Source organism: Rhipicephalus sanguineus, chromosome 8, assembly GCF_013339695.2.
Source record: "Rhipicephalus sanguineus isolate Rsan-2018 chromosome 8, BIME_Rsan_1.4, whole genome shotgun sequence".
In the NCBI taxonomy this organism is placed as follows: Eukaryota; Metazoa; Arthropoda; class Arachnida; order Ixodida; family Ixodidae; genus Rhipicephalus; species Rhipicephalus sanguineus.
Window position 1 is genome coordinate 158,869,628 of NC_051183.1, and position 21,335 is coordinate 158,890,962.

Sequence of the window (21,335 nt, forward strand, 5' to 3'; positions counted from 1 at the left end):
TGTTCTGATTGAATGTGGAGACATCCACCCAGGTGTACGTTTGGGCACCTGGCACGAGCCTACATGACGCCTTGGGTTTTAGAGACAATGGAAAGCTGAACACACCCGCGATTGAAATAAGTAAGAGACGGTTAGAGTATTGGTGGCAGAAAACTAGAGAGAAAGGACAAAAATAAATAATGGGAAAAAAATAAGGACATTCTGCCGTAAAGGGCACAGAACGGAGCTGAAAACTTCAGTTTTTTTTTTTTTCTGGAGTAAAATAGTTGTAATTGAAGTAAAGACACTAGGCCAACGCTGAAAAAAAGAGTAAAGGTTTTTTTTCGAGCCTGGTGGTACACTTGTCACCGCCCCGTTATAAAGGGGACGCTCATAGCATCCATCCATCCATCCATCGTGTGCAATATGGCGGTTGGGTGAATGCACGCTGGATGGCGTTATAGGTGCCGCTGCTCTCAGACTGGCTGCTGCGCCTGTTATCTCTTTCTCCTTGATCGTCGCCGTACGTGGAGGAGTGCGCTTGCCGGATCGTGCTGCTTGGCGGACCATGGACGACGAGGAGCGCCGGGTGCGGAAGGCCGCTGCGTCTCGTGCTCGTCGGCAGGATCCCGAGGTGCGAGCTCGAGAGGCTGCCGCCTGGCGCCGCGCTCGCTTGGCGGCAGCCTCTCGATCCCGAGAGGCTCGCTTGCTTGGCGCTCGCTTGGCGGCAGCCAGGCGGATCCCTGGACGGTGCGCGCCAAGGACGCCGCTGCGAAACGGGCTCAACGAGAAGCGGATCCCGAGAATATGATTGCTTCAGGAGCTTCGCCCAAGCTCTTCATCATTCACCTGTGGATATGCTGTAATTTTTTTTAACATTTCAAGTAAACGCGCGCGTAAAGTTCAGTATGGTCACGAGCCGTGGGTGCCCCGCAATTCCAGGAAACAATGCTTTCTCCTCTCCGGGCCTTTCGGTAATCCTGGGCCTTCGCCAGGTCGTCAACATTGTCATCTGCTCAAGTTATGCACAAAAAGAACCTGTTTGCCTGCTCGACGCCCTTCCTCCTCGCACGAAAAGAAGGAGCACTCGGCCAGGCGAAAGAAAGAGCAAAGCGAGTGAGGGCCAGTTTTGCATCACCAAACGCGTGTTACTCCGCTATTACGGCACCGTTATGAAAAATTTTCACGGCTGCGATTTCGTTCTACACTCGTGCAGAACTGCAGTACCACAACTGAATTTCGACGTCTGAGAAGTTTAGGGGCCCTTTTAAGCACCCTCCGCCTGCTTTTTTTATTTACTTTATTTTGTTTTTAGGATACTGCAGCCCATTGAGCGGCCCAAGCAGGAGTGGTTACATATACATTCAACTGATTATTATACATTGTACACAGTTAGATCCGTGCTACAAGAACAAAAAGGCAAAACAAATGGTCATGCATTGCAATACACACAACAAAGGTAGAATGTATATACACACATGCAGTAATCATAAAATACAGTAGGTAAGGTAACATACACTAAATACAGCAGGTATGGTTACATCAAAACAAAACGACATACTACTACGTCTATTTAATCATTTGCTCTATTAGTTCAGCACTATGCAACCATGTCAATGGAAGGGCATTCCACTCGTTTATCGTACGAGGAAACAATGAATATTTAAACGCATTGGTTCTGGTGCTGAAAGTTCTGGAGCTCTGATGTGAACGTAGTTTCACTTCACAGCCGCCTTTAGGGCTTGCGCGTGTATTAGACAAATAATCTTTCCCTTGTGGTTGGTGCAGTGTCACTGAACCTTCAATGTCCGCATGCCAAACGGTGAGGTTAATAATGTTTGTACTTACCCACACCATTGCAAAACTTCTCGTCTGATCCGTCGGCGCAGTCGATGACGCCGTTGCAAATGCCTCTGAGACGAATGCACTGGCGGTTCTTGCACTGGAACTGATCCTTGCCACAGAGGTCTGCAGGTTGTAACGGATTTCGAAAAGTCTCACATGAGAAGGAACGGAAATATGACGCAAGCAACAGCGCTAATTCAAGTTTCTTAGCCATGCCAACTGGCAAAATGGACCCTTTTTGGGCAAAATGGACTGGTTGAGGCAGCAACACGCTGCCTCAACCAGTTTCGTCCAGCAAGTGGAACGGCTGCGGTCGTCGGGATATCCGGAAACTGTTCTGGTGGCCACTGTGGAGTCGCTCCTCCAGAAAATTAAAGGAAAGGGGAGGAGCAAGGATAGACAGAAAAGCGCCATCAGGCCTGAGGTACTGCCGTACATACACAACGTGACGCACAACCCCAAGAGAGTGGCGGCTAGGCACAATGTGCCTATCGCCATATCAGCGCCGAACAAGCTGTCAAAGCTTTGTGCGCGCATAGCAGGAGAGGTAAAAAAGAAAGCGTCTTGTGGAAAAAACCACACCTGGCCTTACAGGGAATCTGCGGAGGCGGTCGTGTATGAGTTGCCACTGAGCTGCGGGAAGTCCTATATCGGACAAACGAGCCGGTGTGTCAACGACCGGGCACGTGAGCATGAGCTGTCGCTCACAAATGATCGGCGCGCGCACCTTCCGTCGCACTGCGCGGAGTGCGACTGTGAGCCTCTGTTTACTGAACTGAAGGTACTGGGCCGCAGCAGAGACACCGTGGCACGTGAGCTTCTGGAGGCATTCACATCCAAAAGAAAGGCACCGATTGTGTTAGCCAAACGTCGGTATGCTTCCTGGGGAGTGAGTTTCGGTTGATTCAGCGGAATATAAGATAACCTTTTTTTAAATAAACTTTTTCTTCTGGCTAGATGTGTGCGCAGTCGCGCTTGTGGTGTACTATGCTTTATATACTTATGTTTTTCTGAATAAAACCAGTTGGTAGTGAGCGCTCGTGTAGTCGTCTTGTCTTCTTGTGTCCCGTCCATTTGTGCTCAATCTATTACATGACTGGAATCGCTTGGCTTTGTGACCTTCTGTACTTTTCGTGCCCTTTAGGTTTGTTCACTACTTTCTTTTGCTTAGATTTATCCGCCCCGCATGGACGTCATGCCCATGCATTTATTAAATCTGTAAAATAAATATAAGCGATGACGGTACTTCCTATGATCAAAGTTCTTATACCTGTATTTTCTCACCTATTTTAGACCGAGCGCATTAAACGGCGTCTATATGGCCTACCGGGAATTACGGGTTGTCATAGAGGCAGATAGCATGAGCGCAAAGCGCAGCTATGGCAATCTTCTTACGCGATCTTTTCCGACACTTCCTCCAGTTAAACCGCACATGAGAATTGCGATAATTGACGCAGAGCAGACTGAATACGCTTGTCTAGTATATTGTTATCAGGAGGCTGAATAATCTCTCCAGGTACCCTTCCTTATTTAGAGGAGGAGGAATAAACTTTTATTGAGACCAGCAATTTGTTTGGCTGGGCCTAGGCCTCCCACGTGGGGACGTCGAGGTCTTGCCTCTCCGCCGCCGCGCGGGCTTGCTGGGTCGCCCAATCCTTATTTAGACTAATAAAAATTAATGCAGTTGCACTCAACGTGAAAGCTGTAGGAAGTGCGGAGCAGTGATTCACCGGTCCTTCAGCGACTAACTCAAGCAGCGTCTGTTGAGGGGCTAGTTGGAAAGACATTATTAGGTGAACCTGAACTGCGCTTGGGACCAGACACCAGAGTAGAAGCAGACAAGACAAACGCAGCCTGTGAGCGTCGCTCAAGGATCTGCGTTTATTCAGCGACGCTCGCGCTGGCGTTCCAACCGTGCAGCCTGCTAGGCCTCCATGGCAGGAAAGAAAACCTTCATTTGTGATGCAGTGGTGCCCCCTCCTTTCCGTCCTGCTACATCACTCCTCCTCACCTTCATTTCACTTTTCCGTCTCATTGATATGCCATACTATACACGGCTATACTTTGCTCTCCCCTCCTCACCCTCAGTTTACTTTCCCTCCCACCACACTATACATGGCTATGCTATTCTCTGCCCTTTCCCTTCCTCCTCACATACGTTTCCGTCCCCCTTTAGGAATATTATACTTGGTTTTGCCTGCGTAACGCCAAGCGACGACATGAGATGACAGCATATGATGACGGTGTACTCCCTACCTCATTTCCTTCCTCCTCACCTTCACTTCCCTTCCCCGCCCCTTGCAGTAAGTGGCTGTGCTATACATTGTTCTGCCTGCCTAATGCCGTGTATAATATGCTTTATCCTCTCCTCTTTTCCTCACCCCCACTTCCCTTTCCCATTTCCTTGCCATACGCGGCTATGCTGTGCGTGGTTCTGCCTGCGTAATGCCTTACTTGGTTACGCTATGCTCTATCCTGTCCATCCTCCTCACCCTCACGTGGCTTTACCGCCCCCTTGCTATATATATACACGGCTATGCTATACAAGGTTCTGCTTGCCTAATGACTATGTTATGCTTTACCCTTTCACTTCCTCTTTTCTGTCCTTCTCACCGTTACGTAACTCCTTCGCTTCCTTACCCGCTTGCTATACACGGCTATGCTATAGACTTTATGCAAAATTGCTGCTATCTGTCGGAGGTTTCACGAAGCTACCTTTCCGGCGCCTTGTTGGAGGCGTGTGTCCGAATCGTATTGCTGTCGCTGCTATAACTTGCTTGTATCTGCTTTCAGAGTAATAAATCAGGGTATGAAAATGTCAGACGAGTGTACAAGGTCCTGTACACGTTACCGAGATTTCCTGGTCACTGCACTGATAGATATTACGTGTGAATAACTGCCTCACAACGAGAACGAAGGTACAGTACGGTCCACTGTTAAAGGGAACACTCCATTGAGCATCTTTCATTTTGCTGGCTCTCTAACAGCAAGTGGACGGAGAAACATTGCTCATGCGCTGCACGAGTCTGTCAGAAAGAGGCAGAACTGTCAACCATCAGCAGGTTTATACAAATATGAGCCACTATGTTTTTGTAGGAGAGCGAAATCCAAAGATGCCCTGCACGCAAGTGTTCCCTTTAACAGTGGACCATTCGGTGCAAGTTTCTCATCGAGTCACACGTAAGCCTACCATCGTTGAGAATGAAGCTATGAGCTAGGTTTAAATTTTGTCTCTTTATAATACTCGCGTTCCCATGGTCGCTTTCAGGGTCGTTGAGAATGAAGCTATGAGCTAGGTTTAAATTTTGTCTCTTTATAATACTCGCGTTCCCATGGTCGCTTTCAGGGCCTACTGGCGCCTTACAATTTCAACCCGTTGTAGCAAGACAGTTTTGCGTCGCTGACTGAACGCTTGCGAAACCACGTCAGCGCGTAACCAATGATGACGTACGCACAGTCGAATGTAACACAGTTACCGGAACAGCATTTTTGTTTCATACGAAAAGTGCCACACACTTGCCCGATCTGTTAACGCAGAGAAGTGGATACAGGATTCTTCCGAAAGGGGATCAGCTTTTGAGAGAGCCTGATATGTCCTCTTCTTGGGGTATAAATCTAAACACATAAGGGGAGGGGTCAGGACATCCGGGCCACCCCAGTGAATTTGGCAGTGATTGCACATGAAATGCTTCAAAAATACGCATAGTGAAGCAATACGCACGCAAAGCATCCAACAAAACGCTACCTTGTTAAACTCCACTATCGAAAACTGACTTAAAACAACGCGTTCCAGGACAGTCGGTCCTCTTGCTGAGAATCGATGACGCGCACGAGCTACCCGTCTAGCATGCGCAATGTAATAAGTAAAGCAATGACGTCAACAGTCATGCAAGCATGCCTGAGAAGCCGCGATGCAGCTTTGAAGCTCGTACACCAAGCCGGTTTGTCTGTGCCTGGAAGCACACGGCGCGAAAACTGTCTCGTTCCGGCATGACACGAAAGGGTGTTCCCTGCTGTTCGCCGATGCTGTTAAGAACGCGAACGCAAACACGGCGTTATTCGTAAGCAGTAGCCGGAGAAACGAAACGATCTGCTGCTTCTCGTTGGCTGAAAGGAAATATTATTACACGCACGCTAGTTTCCTGCAAAGCGTTTTTTTCAGTATCCCGATTTCGTCTATCTGAGCAACAAGGTACAAGAAAATATGTCGGCATTACCGTTCCTATCAGCCGCCACACGTTGATACGTACGCTCCGTGTGTGCACATGCATAGGCGTGCGCAGAATTTCCCTTTGGGGGGGGGGGGGGGGCTGGGGCGGGGCGAAGGTTCATTGCGCCACCCCCTTCCCTATTAAGTCAATGTATGGGGCAGACTCTGCGCCCCCCTCTTCTTAGGTGACCAGGGCGGGGGGGGGGGGGGGGGCGTCCGCCCCCCTGCCTCCCCTCTGCGCACGCCTATGTGCACATGGCGTAGCTTGCTGGGCCTTCAGCATGGCGGGAATGCACACGGCGGCCGCTAGATGGCAGCAGATTTTGCATGAGGTCTATACATAGAAGGATTCGTTCTTGGGTTAGTTGGTGCTTGCTAATAATCATCATGTAGCGCGAAAAGACAAAACGGAGACACAGAACCACAGGCGCTATACATAGTTCTGCCTGCTAACGCCATACATCACTATGCCGTGCTTTACCCTCTCCCCTCATCCTTTGCCCACCCTCACTACCTTTTCCCACCCCTTGGCATGTACGGCCATGATATACTTGTTTCCGCCTGCCCATACATGACTACTGCGCTTTACCCCCTCAATTCCTCCTTTCCATCCGCCTCATCCTCACTTTCCTTTCCCACCCCCTTGCGATGCACGGCTGTGCTATACATGGTTCTGCCTGCGTGACGCCATACATGATTATGTTATGCTCTACCCTCTCCCTTCCTCCTTTCCGTCATCCTCGCTTCTTTCTCTTTCCTGCCCCTTTGCTATACATGGCTAGGCTATGCATGATACCGCCTGCCTAATGCCATACATGACTATGCTGCGATTTAGCCTCTTTCTTTCTCCTTTCCATCCTCCTCGCCCTCATAACACTCCTTACGCTCACTTCCCTTCTGCTCCCTTGCAATACATGGCTATGCTACGCATCCTTTTGCGGGCGTGTGCTAAGCGGCGACACAAGATGGCAGCCTGGAATGACAGCATATTAGCTTCCTCCTTCCCCTCCATTACTCATTTTCCTCACCCTCACATCGCTTGTCCTCAGCCTCACTTTCCTTTCTCGCCCCCTTGCTGTACATGGGTATGTTATAGATAGCTATGTTATGCGTGGTTTTGCCTGCGTTACGTTAGCGACGACGACAGCCCGTGCCCCTAAAGTGCTCTGCATTAAATAAAGACGACGAAATAAAGATTCATTTCGCTATGTTACAGTGGCATGAATAAATATCTCTCGTCTAAAAATATTCAGAGGCGCGCATGGCGTTTCGCGCACGAAAAGCAGGAACTGACCGTTGTCATCGGTGACCTGGAATCGAATCCTGAATCCTCTTCCTGCTAACATTTCATCTGTCTTGAAGAAAATCTCGACGCTCTTGCCACCACGGGAGACCCACGTTCGCGGCCGTTGCGAACCGCAAAAAGAAAGCTTCCGGCTGGACGTTGTGATCAGAGTTTCCCATACCTCGATCCTGTCGCCGCTGCAGTAGTTGAGCGCGTCCAGGTCGACATCTTCGAAGTACAGCTTGACGTACTAGAGTCACAGTTTGAGAAGACAAGAAGCACAGATCAAAAGAACGCTGATGGTGACAATCGGAAACACAGTGCAGGCTAACTTTAGTCCTTGTGTAGAATTAACTGGGTCACATAGAGGAGCGAGACTTAAGGAGCGCTAACGTTGGAAGTTGGCTCGTCTACGCCATCAGCAGGGCTGGGCAGCATCGAAGACACACGCACCTTAGATTCTATATTAGATACTCTTGGGGTATCATGTATTTGTATCGCGATACGCCTCGCGAGATGTGTATCAGTATCTGTATATCCGATACATTAAATAAGTAATCATGTATCTTATGATACAAGATATCGCAACATCACCGTGCGAAACAACAAATCTTTGCTAAACTGTGCTTGCCAAGCTGATACTGGTTCCACTAAGCCACCTGAACAAAACTAATTGCAGCGACATTGTTTTCATGTTTCCGCCAGAGCGAGGGGGCATGATCAGGTATGCGCGTCCCTCTCAGAGTCACGTGGCCATCTCGATGAAAAGAAGCGCTCGAACGTCGAAGCCCAGCAGACCTTTTGTTTTCTCATTTCTTATATCTTTAGTTGTGTCGGTGCCTTGACGTTTCTCTGTACTGTGCTGCGTACTCAAATGCGCGCAGTATCTTTCGCGAAAATTGTGATGTGATATGGTTATTGAAGTTGATCTTGTGGTGCTTCGCTACGACACCTGAAGAATACAACAATGGGATTGTTTTGCCTGTCGTGGCTTTCAAACATCAGTGATTTGAAAGATGTCGTGGATGTAAGTTTGACTTACATGCGATGAAATTGTCTTGTATACAAATTTGATTCTATTACACCACCGGTACCGATGCAGAATGCAATATAACAAGCATTTACCTAACAGAAGACATCTTGGCGTACTGTATATATGTGCGTCCTGCTATCATTATTGAAAGACTATTCTGAACCATAATTTGGTTGTTAGCAGGCCTGCTTTCTCAGCAATCCTATATTTGCATGCCACACATTACCTAGGTCTGTGCATAGTTCTTTCTGGTCTGTTTTTCGTCTTTTGTAACATGCTGCCAAAATGAGTTATCTGATTTATTCTTACTTTTTTACACGAAAGTGTTCTATGCCGGGGTCCACCAAGTACATCCGTCACGGATATGACGTTGATAAAATGGAAACCAACGGGTGAGAAAGAAAAAAACCAAGAAAAAGATACCCCACTGGGAATCGAACCCACGACGTTGCGGCCGCGACGGCAAGTGCCCGACGCCCTACCCACTAAGCCATCTCGGGAGATGCTAGGCATGGCGCGAACGCGCCTTATATCTTTCACACATTCTCTTTCGCGGCGGGTGGAGCGGTGCAGTGCCGCCGTGTGTGAGAGGTGAAAAGAAGTAACGCTTCACGATCGACACTTACTAGCGCTTACTCCGAGATTGCACGCGATATCTGAGGTCATGGTTAAAGTGTCTCGATACCAGAGAGGTAGAGTGGCCGCGCTGGCGTCGCCGAGGCACCCTTGATGCAGTTACGTTCTTTGCCTTTGGCTTCGTGTTAGCTTGCGTCGGCGCATCGGAGTAGTGGAGCTTCCACATGCACCAACGGGATTTCTCCGCCGCCGACTGCTTCAATTGCGAGAGCACCGACTAACAAAACTGCTGCAATATGCGTTGCAGAAAGGACGCGATTTCGACGGGTGAATGTCGTGCCTTGGTGGAGCGAGAGCAGCGCCTGCGAGACAGAGGCCAGCGGGACGCACGCGTTTGCGGCTCAGGCTACGAACCTCTACCTCCCGTGTTGCTGAAGCGCAGTGTGTGTTATGTATGCATGAGCACAGGCGTCGGCTACCCATTACTAGAAAGCGCACACCGTGCCGTTTCTCTCCTTAATTGACGACGCTTTGAAGAAGCGCATACCGGGTACCAGTGTGGATTATGAGCTTGTTGATATCATCCTTACGCGGGATTCACGATTCGCTGTGTCCAAATATATGTTCACAACATCAGCTACCACAACGGTTTAATCATGATCATGGGCGTTAGTCGTCGCGATAGAGACATGCTGTCAACATGGGTGCATCCACGTCAAACGGTGCTACAGCTGCCAAACACGAATAGACGTTGTACAAGCTCTCATATATCATTACACAATAAGCAGTACTTCTGTGAAGACACGTTTCACTTTCGTGTTATACCGATTCCTATGACGGAGGGATCAGCCATGTTTTAACACGAAAGTGTTTTATGCCGGGGTCCACTAAGACTTCAATGACGTATTTCCGTCACGGAAATGACGTAGAAAAAAGGTACACGATCAGATGGCAAAGAAAAAAAGGTTTAGTCACCGTGCATCGAACCCACGACCGCTCGGTCTGCAACAACAGATGCCGAGCACGCTATCCACTGCGCCACGGTCACAGACTCGAGAGGATTTATAAACGCGCCTTTTATATCTACCGTTCTCCCGTTCAGCGGGGTGGTGTAGCCCTCTGGGAGCGGCAAGGTAAAATAATTCGTCATTACCATGGCCTCCGCGATTAGCATCTGCGACGCGTTACACGTCCGTCCCATTCGGCGCGTTTTCAATAGAAATTCAATTTTGTCAGTGCCTTAACACGCCGCAAGGTGGCGACAATGGCCCAAGCGTCGTAAAAGCGTCGGCCGCGTTCATAGCATCACGCTAATCCAAACCAAAAATAGCTCTGCGACGCGCGCCTGAATCACCTGGCTGTAACACCGCGTTCCCCGCTCACGCGTTCGCCCCGAGAAAAATCGCGGCCGGGCTACCGGGGCGGCACGACGCGCTTTGCGTTTCCTTCTACTCCGGCCGTGGTGTTCAATCACATTTTAACATGCCGCGGGATAGCGACCAAGTTCTGCGTCCAAACTGCGACGCTCTTCTGGCTATCACACCTTGTTCTCTGATTACGCTTTCACCGTTAACTACTACATCTACCACAAGGGTTTGTTTAATCATTTAACATGGACGTTAGTCGTCGGTATGGAAATGTGTCACCAATCATCAAAGTGGGTGCATACACGTTAAACGGTGCCGTTAGCTGCCAGACATCAACATACATTGTGCAAACTATTTTATATCAATGTACAGTAAACATTCAGTTACTTCTGTAAGGGCACGCTTTACTTTCGTGTTATTCTGATTCCTATGACGGAGGGATCAACCATGTTTTTTTAACTGTCTGCGTCATTCTTACTGTTTACATATTTGCGTTCCATTTCAGCGTGTTTTATGTCCAAGCAATGTTCAGGACAAGCATAGAAAAATCGGGGCTTACCTGGTCTGTACAACAATATAAAATGTGTTTCCAGCTTAGTAAAAAAGCAAAACTTAGTTGGCATTAAAATAACAGAGATTATAAGGAAACAACTTTGTAGGGTCCCGCCCAGAGTGATCCCCTCGCCTTCCTCCGAGGTGCTGAAAAATGCCCGAGTTCTGCAGTTGTGTCACTCCTCCCGCTCCTTCCATGGAACTGTCTGTCCGGTTTCGGCCGGTGCCGATGACCGCAGGGAACGAGGAGGCATTCGGAGCAGAAGGTTTCCCAGAAAGCTCTCGTCGTCTTGTGCTGATGACGAGAGCTTGCCGGCTAGACACCCACACTGCTGCTTTATGCCCCATTGCGGGTCATTCTTCTTCGAATAAGTGCAACTGGGCTAATTAGAATAGTGCCGAAACAGGTTGGTCACACTTTTTGCGTATTTCTAGAATTGACAGATGAATGGGGAAGATGCATTCGGAGATTATGTTAAAGTATTCACGGACGCATCTCTACGCAGCGACGGCCTAGGGGCTTCTTCAGCTTTCTTTTGTCCTTCGACAGACATCAGACGAGTGTTTAAAATACCTCACCCATAATCATCGGTGACTGCGGAACTAGCAGCGATTGATGTCGCCCTTAAAGGGACTGTCTACCACTCGGAAAAAGAAATTCTGATTGTGGTGAAAATGAGATCGTTCGTCACATCGGCGGCAACGAGCATGCTTTTGTCCCATAAGAAAGGAATTATATTTTTAGTTTGATGTTGAAAATCGTGAAATAATGACCGCTACCGTCACCCAACAACGATGTGGTTAATCTACTGCCAAAGACAAGAAATCATCGCAGGTAGACCCAATTGAATAAACAACCAACATGTATAACTCGAACTTGTATTTTACGCAGTTGTGGCAGCTTTAGGTAGCGTCAGAGAGTAATTTTATGCTTTTTTTACGCATCCAAATAGGCGTCCGGTAGCGCTGCTTGCGGCGCCGTCTTCGATCTCGTCTGCTTCAACTCATGCGCTATGCCATGCGGCCCTCCGCGCTGGTCGCACTGTGCCGCTGTATTATTGGTAGGATGTATCAGATGTGCTGTGCTGTGAATGCGTGCATTTATAGTCTCTTTTTGATTAATCAACTTGGCTTGGATTGCGGCAGAAGTGCTAAAATAAACGCATAGACTGCGATTACATCAAAACAAGTGTTCTGTAATCGTATAACAAGGCTTCATCTAACCACTAGCGCGCTGAAAGCGACTGTTACATTCGTTACAATAGTGTTGAGCGAAAATAAGGTAATCTTACAGAAATCACAAGTACTTTCGGTTTTAATTTTTACCGGCACTGCAATCGTCATCTCGTCCAGCAACCAGTGTTGTGGGCATGTTTCACGCCAATGGCGTGAACCGGGCATTGCGACCGAAGGCAGAAAAAAAATTCTGTTTTAAAAATTTCTACTCACTTTCCAGAGAAACCGCTGCAAGGTTAGACACTTCAGGCGATACGATTTCTATTGCGGTACAAAACAGAAAAGCGATGAAGGACGGTAGACAGTCCCTTTAAGTACGTGCAAGAAGGATTACCTACGTCGAAGGTCGTCATCCTTACAGACTCTCACGATTTCCTTAGCAGACTCTCTGGAAAAGAGGCCGACAGCCCGATTCCATGCATACTAAAATTAATAAACTCTCCAGCCACCCGTCCAAAGTTGCTAAAGTTAAAATTTAAAAAACTATAAACTGACCCGACGTTTCGGGACCAATTCTGTCCCTTCCTCAGGGATGACTGTTCGGCCGGCTTCGAAGCTATAGCGACTTTTTTTCGTGGCGTCCCCCCTCTCCATCGTCCTTCTTCTCGCCGTTCTTGTTGCTGCGGTGTTTTTTCCCACTGGTTCCGTAGACCGTGAACGTTACATTCATTACAATAGTGTTCAGCGAAAATAAAGTAATCTTCCAGAAATCACATGTACTTTCTGTTTCAATTTTGTTGTTTAACTCGGTAAGGTTCCATTTGAGCGGTTAACATTTCCAGGTGTTGTTTGGATATGCCAGGACTCTAAGAACTGTCTTTTTTGGTGGCTACCTTCCATGTCGATGACCCGGGCGTCGTCAAAATTGACGCGATGGACCATCTTTTCGCTGTGTTCTGCGAGAGCGTTTCGCGCAGCGTTGAAGCTACGCACGTCGTTTCGATGTTGCCGTATCCTTTCGGGGAAGTTTTTTGTCTCGCCGATGTAAGTGGTGTCACAGTCCGTGCATGGAACCTCGTAGACTAACCCGGGGAATCTTTCCTTTGGCAACCGGTCTTTGGCCATATCAAGAGTAGCCCGATTGTTGAAATGGGTGTATAAGTTTATAATTTTTTTAAATTTTAACGTTAGCAACTTTGGACTATAAGTGGCTGGAGAGTTTATTAATTTTCGTACGAATTTTCACCCTGCCAGAAAGATATCTGTCGAATATGTTCACATTTAAATCGATTCTATGCAGTATCATAGAATCCACCGACAAAATTCTCTCACGTGCGGTGTCCCTAGCTGCCCAGTGGATACCTTCGCACGTGAGCATTGCTGGAAATGAAGAGGCGGACCGCCTCGCTTCATCTTGTAATCATGATGACTGTGACTGCCGGGAAATTGCGACTATGATGGACAACGCTGGTGTGCCGCCACCTCCTAAAGCAGCACCCAGACCAGCGTGTCGCGAACGGATCGTTCCCTCCCCGTGTTCGTGGCTTGCCTCGACGCTCCACAGCACTGTTATATAAAGAGTCGGTTCAGTACCGTCGAGGGCGCTTGAACAGTCCGTTGCGTGCAGCTTGTGGCTCCTGCGAAACACTTGAGCATCTCATACTACACTGTCCCGCGTTTGTTACGCAGCGGGCTTTGCTGATTAATGAATATAAATTCCTCGGATTTAAGTTCGCGACCATTCACGATTCCCTCTTTCCGAGAGGTTGTGTATTTCGACACGACCAGGCCCATCGAGCTTTGCTGACCTCTGTGAACCAAGTGGATCTCGCCACCCGTTTATAAGCGCTTCTTTTTGGGTGTGTGTGTGTGTCAATGTTTTACCTATTCTTGTCCAAGTGTTCGTCAATTTTTTTCTTTACCATCCTAACTTCTTTCCTCTCCTCCTATCTTCCTTTCCTCCTCCCTAAAGAGACGTCCGGCGTTGTGCCCCTCTAGGTGGCAGTTGCCAGCTTGCTCTCTCCCTCCTTTCTCTGTGTTCTTGTGTATCTCTGTATACAAATCAAATAAATAAATAAATTCTTTTGTTGCCATTTTCTATGTAAACATTTCTGTATATAAAGTTGGTGTCATAAAACGTCCAGCGGTGAAGGAGTCTTCTTCCGGAGCAACGTTACGAAGACTGCGGCGACCTCCATCGCGAAGCAACGGGTCCGGCGTTGCTTTGCCACGACGAACCTGCTCAGGATATCCCAAGTTCGGATGAAAATTTACCATCTTGAAGATGTTAGCAGGGGGATTCGAGAAACATATTACCAAATACTCCGTTTTATTCCTGCTCGTCACCCAAGCCGTCTTATGCTATTTTCTATAGGCAATAACTTTTGTGTTGTCTGACGTTCACAACGTAAGTTGACGATACTTGATGCTTCATTGCCCCAGCTACATGGCTAGTAAGTGGGGACATTGACGTAGTTGAGAAAGCTGCCTCCAGATGTCACTACGAAACCTGAATTGTGCGTGCACTGCCTGCATCATTGGCGAGGCGGACTCATTGAGGCATTGAAGCACTCTTCGTCTCGCTCTCCCGCACACGCTCCCGAGCACTGTATTCAATATCTTTGTGAGCACCGTGAGCTCTTCCAACACACCCCGTTACAATGTCGGAGCAGATGTCGGCTTTGAAACAACAAGAATAAGGCCGACAAAAACGACCGAAGAAGTTACATGGCTTTAGCTACACAGTAAAGTAGCATATCAATTGAAAGAGGGCTTCTCAGCCAATCTATCACCCCTAGGCGTTTTTGAAACCTCTTCTCTGAGCTTTGCGATCCAAATGATATTATATTTACATTTAAAATTTATGTATATATATTTATATTTATATCTGTATAACTACTGCTCTCTTTTATTTACATGTGCTTTGTAATGATATAAGTGCATTCTGTTATCCATTTTCGTTGTCTTGTTATATTATGTTTCCATAAGCTCTTTTTTCCAGTTATTCATAATGTTATTGTACTCATGCATTTATTTTTTTCCAGTGCTGTTGTGTTGTGTGACGAATGTACAGGGTATTAATAAGAACTAACAGGCACTAATGCCGAGGAAAGGATAGAGGGTGTTATTTGTTGTAATTAGGACATAAATGTGAAGAAAGTAAAGCGGACGAAAAGACTCCTATTATTGTCTGTTAGTTCTTATTAACATTGTGTCTAACAAAGAAAAAGCAGCCCTTAAAAGTAATCTTTCCTTCACTGTACAGGGTGGTGCTTGAGGCCCAGTCAGGCGACTCATAATGTCGCCTTTAATCTCCTGCACCACGACAATAATGTATTGTCAAACAAATAAATAAATCAATAATAAATAAAAATTGAAACCGGGCAAAATGGGTCTAAATTGAGGCAGCTCCCATAGGCTGTCTGGTAAAATCTTTTAATGGCCTGGGAAAGTAGACGCTTTGTAGTACGTTATTAGCATTATGCCCAAAATATTCTAGCGGTTCCCTAGTATCTGAAATCGAGAGTCTTTTTCAACACCATCTTTCGTTCGTGAAATACAATTCTTTGGTGTGTGCTTCCCACTGAGTTACGACGGGGGCCGCCGCCAAGAGATGGCGCGAGATGTACATGTTCCGAAATCCGGGCAATGTTGGTGATGCTGCCTGTATCGTATTTCCATACGGTCTACTGTGATTGCTTGATATGGAAGCGTATTTCTATTTCACTTAGACATATTTGTTTTCCTTATTTAGGTCGCACTAATTTTTAGGGGCGAAGCTCCTTAAGGCGGCACCCGTTCGTCCCTCGTCGTGGTCGTAGTAGTGAGTAACAAGTCTTACGCTTTGCCCTCCAAGGTGGTGCCGGTGGGAGATTTCTCCTGTGCGTTGTTGAACAATAAAAAGTTCGCAGCGTGCGCGTTAACTAAAAGCCGAATTCTTCTGTCTCTCATTCCCCATTAGCAGCCATTGGCATGTTCCAGTAGGAAACGTTAGTAGAAGTAGAAGTGTAAGTGTTAGCTAAAAGCCGACTTCTTCTGTCTCTCATTGCCATTAGCAGCCATTGTTTACCTCCAAGGTAGTGCCTGGTGAGATTTCTCCTGTGCGTGATTAAACAATAAAAATTTTGTTCAAAACGCCGTTGATTGATGAAATAAACCAACGAAAGACGCCAGATGTTTTGTAAAAGCACAACGAAAGAACGCCAGATGTTTTTCTTAAAGTGTAGTAGTTGTTTTTAGCCACCTCGCCCGATCGTCAACGGGCGAGGTGGACCGGCAACGGCGCGAGGACCCTGCCGTACGAGAGTTAAATCACACTAAAAGACATACTTTGCGGGCGATACACTCTAGTGAGCTTTCAACTTTTCGTCTTAATGTACATGATAAAGAAATTATTTCTACGAAAAACGCAAGGCACACCTTGAGCAATATGTTTGGTTTTGGGACGCTAAATGGAACCATGAGGCGATGCGAAGCCGGAGCACTTGCACGATCGCGTTCCGTTGGCTTTCGTTGGGCATGCTACCGACCTCGCGTCGTGGAACGCGCGTCCTGTCTTCCCTCTAGCCTTGCCTTTAATTCGCACAGGGCGAGCGGGGAATGCGGTCGCTCTTGGCGCTCTTTCGCTCGGGAGCGGACTTCTTCCTTGCATTTCACCGATCACAAGTGATAATGAAGGGACCACGTAAACCAACAGTACAATAAATGTTTGATGTTTAATATATACACGATGTTTCACACTCTTTATATTATGTACTGGGCGCATTTCACGGAAGAGTTTCACTGTTTACAGATGATTCCCTCCGTAGCTTCGCCCCACTCATCATCATTCACCCCGTGGATATGCTGTGATTTTTTTTTTCACTGTTACAAATCACCAGGTAATCGCAGTTATAAGTGGCAATAGTGTGAATAGCGGCGGTGTCCTGCTACGCTTTGTGCCACTATACATTAGGTCCGAAACGCTTATGGGCTGCACAAGTCCCCTCGTTTAAGGTAGATTGTTAAAAAATTGCACTTTAGCTAATATGTCGCTAACGAATGATTTACCCCAGCAGATAAGTAGAATACGAAAAGTCATTGCAGTTTTATGCCCTCTGCTTATACTTGGTGATTCACAAAAATTGTCGCTACCAGCCTTGTTGCTGCTGTACACGTGTCCGGCGATTCGGTATTGCATCAACGGTAACGGCGTGAACCATAATGTTCGGGTACGAACAAAATATTTTTGTGGCATTTGTTAGCAGAGTTCTTTGGAAAAACCACTAAGGTGTTTGCATGTTGCGTTACCTCAAAGCAAAACTAAATATATTAGAGAAGGCTTGGAATGTCTGTTGCTAATACCGACTTGCTAATACCCATGCTGCAGGGTGCACTATCGGCAAGCGCTTTTTCATTCCCGGTATTTAGTACTTTTCGGACAACTAGGAACATTGTAGCCACTTGCATGACAACCGTCGCATTTCATGGCACAAAGAGCACGATATGGGCGCCATGCGAACCTTGAAATCTCAAGACAACTGAGGCATCTTTATGGGACGAACACTTATTGGCGGACCTCTGTGGCGTGATCATTAATGTTCGAAATGTATCATGAACTATCATTGCACCTTTGTAATCGTATTTTGTAATGAGACGTAAATATTTTTTTAGTTTACAATCTGTCTTTCTACGCGCAAAGCCCGTAGACTGGAGTAGAGAAGCTTTAATACCTTTGCGAACTGACTTTAATACCTTTGGAAACTGATAAGGGAACCTGACTTAGCTTCTCTTATAAAGTATTGGACACGAAGGCCGCCGCGGTCGTATTTCGACCGAGGCAAAAGCCTAGAGACACGCGTGCTTACATTCAGGTGCACGTTAAAGAACTGCAGGTAGTCGAAATTGCCGGAGCCCTCCACTACGGCATCTTTCATAATCATAGCGTGCTTTTGCGACGTAAAACCCTAACAATTATTATTATTATTATTATTATTATTATTATTATTATTATTATTATTATTATTATTATTATTATTATGACCCTTCGATGTGGCCCCTCGGATGCCTCTTCAAGCCATTTCGTGGCGAGCTGCGCGATGACATGCTTCATCCCTCTGAGCTAGTGACTGGAATCGAAAGTGCCGTGTAACGTAGACATATTCTACCAAAATGCTCGTGGTCTACGTACCAAGACACGCGAGTTTTTCTCTAATGTTCTTTCGTCTTCTTTTCCTATTATTGCTATTTCTGAAACATGGCTAGGCACTGAAATTCCCTCTTTTCCCCCGACCTACACCACCTTCCGCAGTGACCGAGATTTCAGTGAAACCAAACATAAAGGCGGTGGCGTGCTGATTGCCATTGACAAATCTGTTAGACGGAAAGACCTAGAAACTATCGAAGAATCCATTTGGCTAGAAACCAACCTTGAGCGCAGTGAAAAATTGTTGATTGGATGTTTCTATTTACCGCCCAGCATGTCCCCTGCCTCGTTTCATGATGTCATGTCTTCCATTGAACTTGTGGTATCTTCTCATAGTGGGCACAGAATTATTGTTCTTGGGGATTTCAATGCACCTGGAATTGACTGGAGCACGCTTACCTTTTCTCATTACAATCATTTCATAGAGAAAAAGTGCAGCCTGCTTTTGGACTTTCTGGCGTTTAATTCCCTACTGCAACATAACTCAGTCGTCAATTCCAGTGGCAACGTCTTAGACCTGTGTGTGTCAAACGATCAACCCCTTGAAGTTTCCCGCTCCGACACCTCTCTTGTAAGTCCTGACAAATTCCACCCACCACTTAACGTAAGATTATCCGCATCAGCCGAAACAACGAGCTTCAGCATTTACGTAAACAAATCTCCAAGATTTGCCTTCAAGCGAGGTGATTACACGGGCCTCTATCATCACTTGTCCACCGTTGAGTGGTCACAGGTTACTGGCAAACCAAATGTTGATGACCAGGTTGGTCGGTTTACGGAGCTTGTACTGAGCAGCATGCGTAATTTTATTCCCCAATATACACCTAAACAACGTAAATATCCCCACTGGTTCTCATCTGAACTTATCAGTGCACTGAAGCACAAAGATCACGCACACAGGAAATCTAAATGTTCTCCATCCAGCGAGTGGAAGGAAGAGTTCAGCTTCTTTCGAACTCTCTCTAAACGCCTATATAAACGGGATCATAGTTCGTATATTGAATTCTTAGAAAAAAGCGCTTTTGACAGGCCGGCTGAGTTTTGGAAGTATGTACGTAAACGGTCTAGCAAAAGCGGAGAGTCCTTCAGACTACTGGACTCAAATGGGGCAGAAGTGCATGCCGTCGCTGACTGTTTTGCCACGCATTTCTCATCCGTTTATAAGGCCTCAGACTCTAGCACTGATATCAGACAACAGCCCAAGGCAGTCAGCTCATCCAGTGCTTTGTCGCTGGATGAAAATCTTATCAGCGAATGCATTAAGCGCTTAAAACCATCCTTATCATGTGGCCCAGATGGCATCCCCTCCGCCATACTAAAAGCTTATGGTAGTATATTTGTCCCAGTACTGACTACGATATTTAATAACTGCCTGGACACTTCCACATTTCCTAGCATGTGGAAAACTGCTCGTGTTTTCCCAGTATTTAAGTCGGGCTCTAAAACAGATGTTTCTAATTATCGCCCGATTTCTCTACTATGTGCCACATCAAAGATCTTCGAACTGGCTCTTCACAAAATATTGTCTTTTAGTGTGAAAAACTCATTGATTCCAAATCAACTTGGTTTTCTTGCTGGCCGCTCAACTACCACAAACCTTGCTAGTTTCATGACGCAGACCTCCCCACCTATTTCTCAGAGAGGACAGGTTGATGTAACCTACTGTGACCTGAGCAAGGCTTTTGACGTAGTCAGCCACACACTGATTATGGTTAAACTTGCGAACTTTGACGTTGACTTGTCGATTGTGAATCTCTTGCACAGCTATCGGCTCAATAGATCTTGTTATGTTGCCGTAAATGGCCAAACCTCTTCTTTGTATAAAGTGACTAGTGGGGTCCCTCAAGGGTCGGTATTAGGCCCACTCCTATTTTTAATTTACGTTAATGATGTTTCTTTTGCCATTCGTAATTCTTCTTTCCTCTTGTATGCCGATGACATCAAGATATTTAAGGAAATTCATTCAGTTAACGACTGTCGCTTGCTGCAGTCAGATGTGTGTTCTTTTTCCGAATGGTGCAACGGCAATAACCTTTCTCTGAATACATCAAAGACAAAATTCATGTCTATCACTCGCAAAACATCTAGCGTGTCATTTCAATACTCTGTCAATTCTGTGCCGTTATGCAATGTTTATGAAATCAGTGATCTTGGTGTTGTTGTTGACAGCGCGTTAAACTTTTCTTCTCACGTTAAGCGTGCTGCTATGCGGGGCCTTCGTTCTCTCGGATGTGTTTGTAGAATATCTCGAGAATTCACGTCTCCCATGGCCCTACACAAATTGTACACGGCAATATGTCTTCCACAACTTGAGTATGCGTCCGTGATATGGAATGGCATTGCTCAATCCAGCGGTAACACCATTGAACGAGTCCAGAAAAAATTCCTCAGCATATATAACCATCGCTTTGCTAAAAATGACTCTGGATCTCGTTCAAATACTGCTGAATCATTATCACTGCCATCACTTCACTGCCGACGAAATCGTTCTGATCTCTTATATTTTTACAAGCTAGTCCACGGTATCATATCCTGCCCTGTACTTCTCAATTGTGTTAATTTTCGAATTCCGCGTAAGTTAACCAGAGAGAACAGACAGTTTCATGTACCCGCCTCCTTCTTCCAACACTCTACCGTTCACAGAACACAAAGTCTTTATAATATTAATTTTCTTGATTTTGACGTTTTTCATAGTCCACAATAATTGTTTTTATCCGAGCTTTGCACTGTTTTGACATACTATGGCACAATGTACAAAGTCTTCCCTTCTCCGTCTTTCCGCATAGTTGTATATATTCAATCAAATTTTTTATTCCCCTTCAATATTTCTCATATTGTCTTATTTTACTCCTCCCCTTTTGTGTTCATTTCTCTTTGTCTACGTGTTTTTTCTCTTTTTATTTCTGCAGACTGTCTGTTTTGTATTGTTTATTTTTATTGTTTTTTTTGCGTGCGCCTGCACAAAGACCTCACGGTTGTTCCTGGGCACGCTAAATAAATGATTGATTGATTGCTTATTATTATTATTATTATTATTATTATTATTATTATTATTATTATTATTATTATTATTATTATTATTATTATTATTATTCAAAAGGAAGAAACCAGCAGGTATTGATGGTATC

General features: G+C 46.1%; 1 protein-coding gene across 1 annotated transcript in view; it reads right to left on the reverse strand.

Moving 5' to 3' along the window:
* LOC119403637 (suppressor of tumorigenicity 14 protein homolog) overlaps positions 1–21,335 on the reverse strand; it is a 78,424-nt gene that overhangs the window by 27,645 nt on the left and 29,444 nt on the right. Inside the window, exons 3-4 of the mRNA XM_049418380.1 lie at positions 7,329–7,569; positions 1,828–1,947 (exon numbers count right to left, since the gene is read on the reverse strand). Of these exons, the coding sequence (XP_049274337.1) occupies positions 1,828–1,947; positions 7,329–7,569 (361 nt within the window). The remainder of the gene's footprint in view (positions 1–1,827; positions 1,948–7,328; positions 7,570–21,335) is intronic.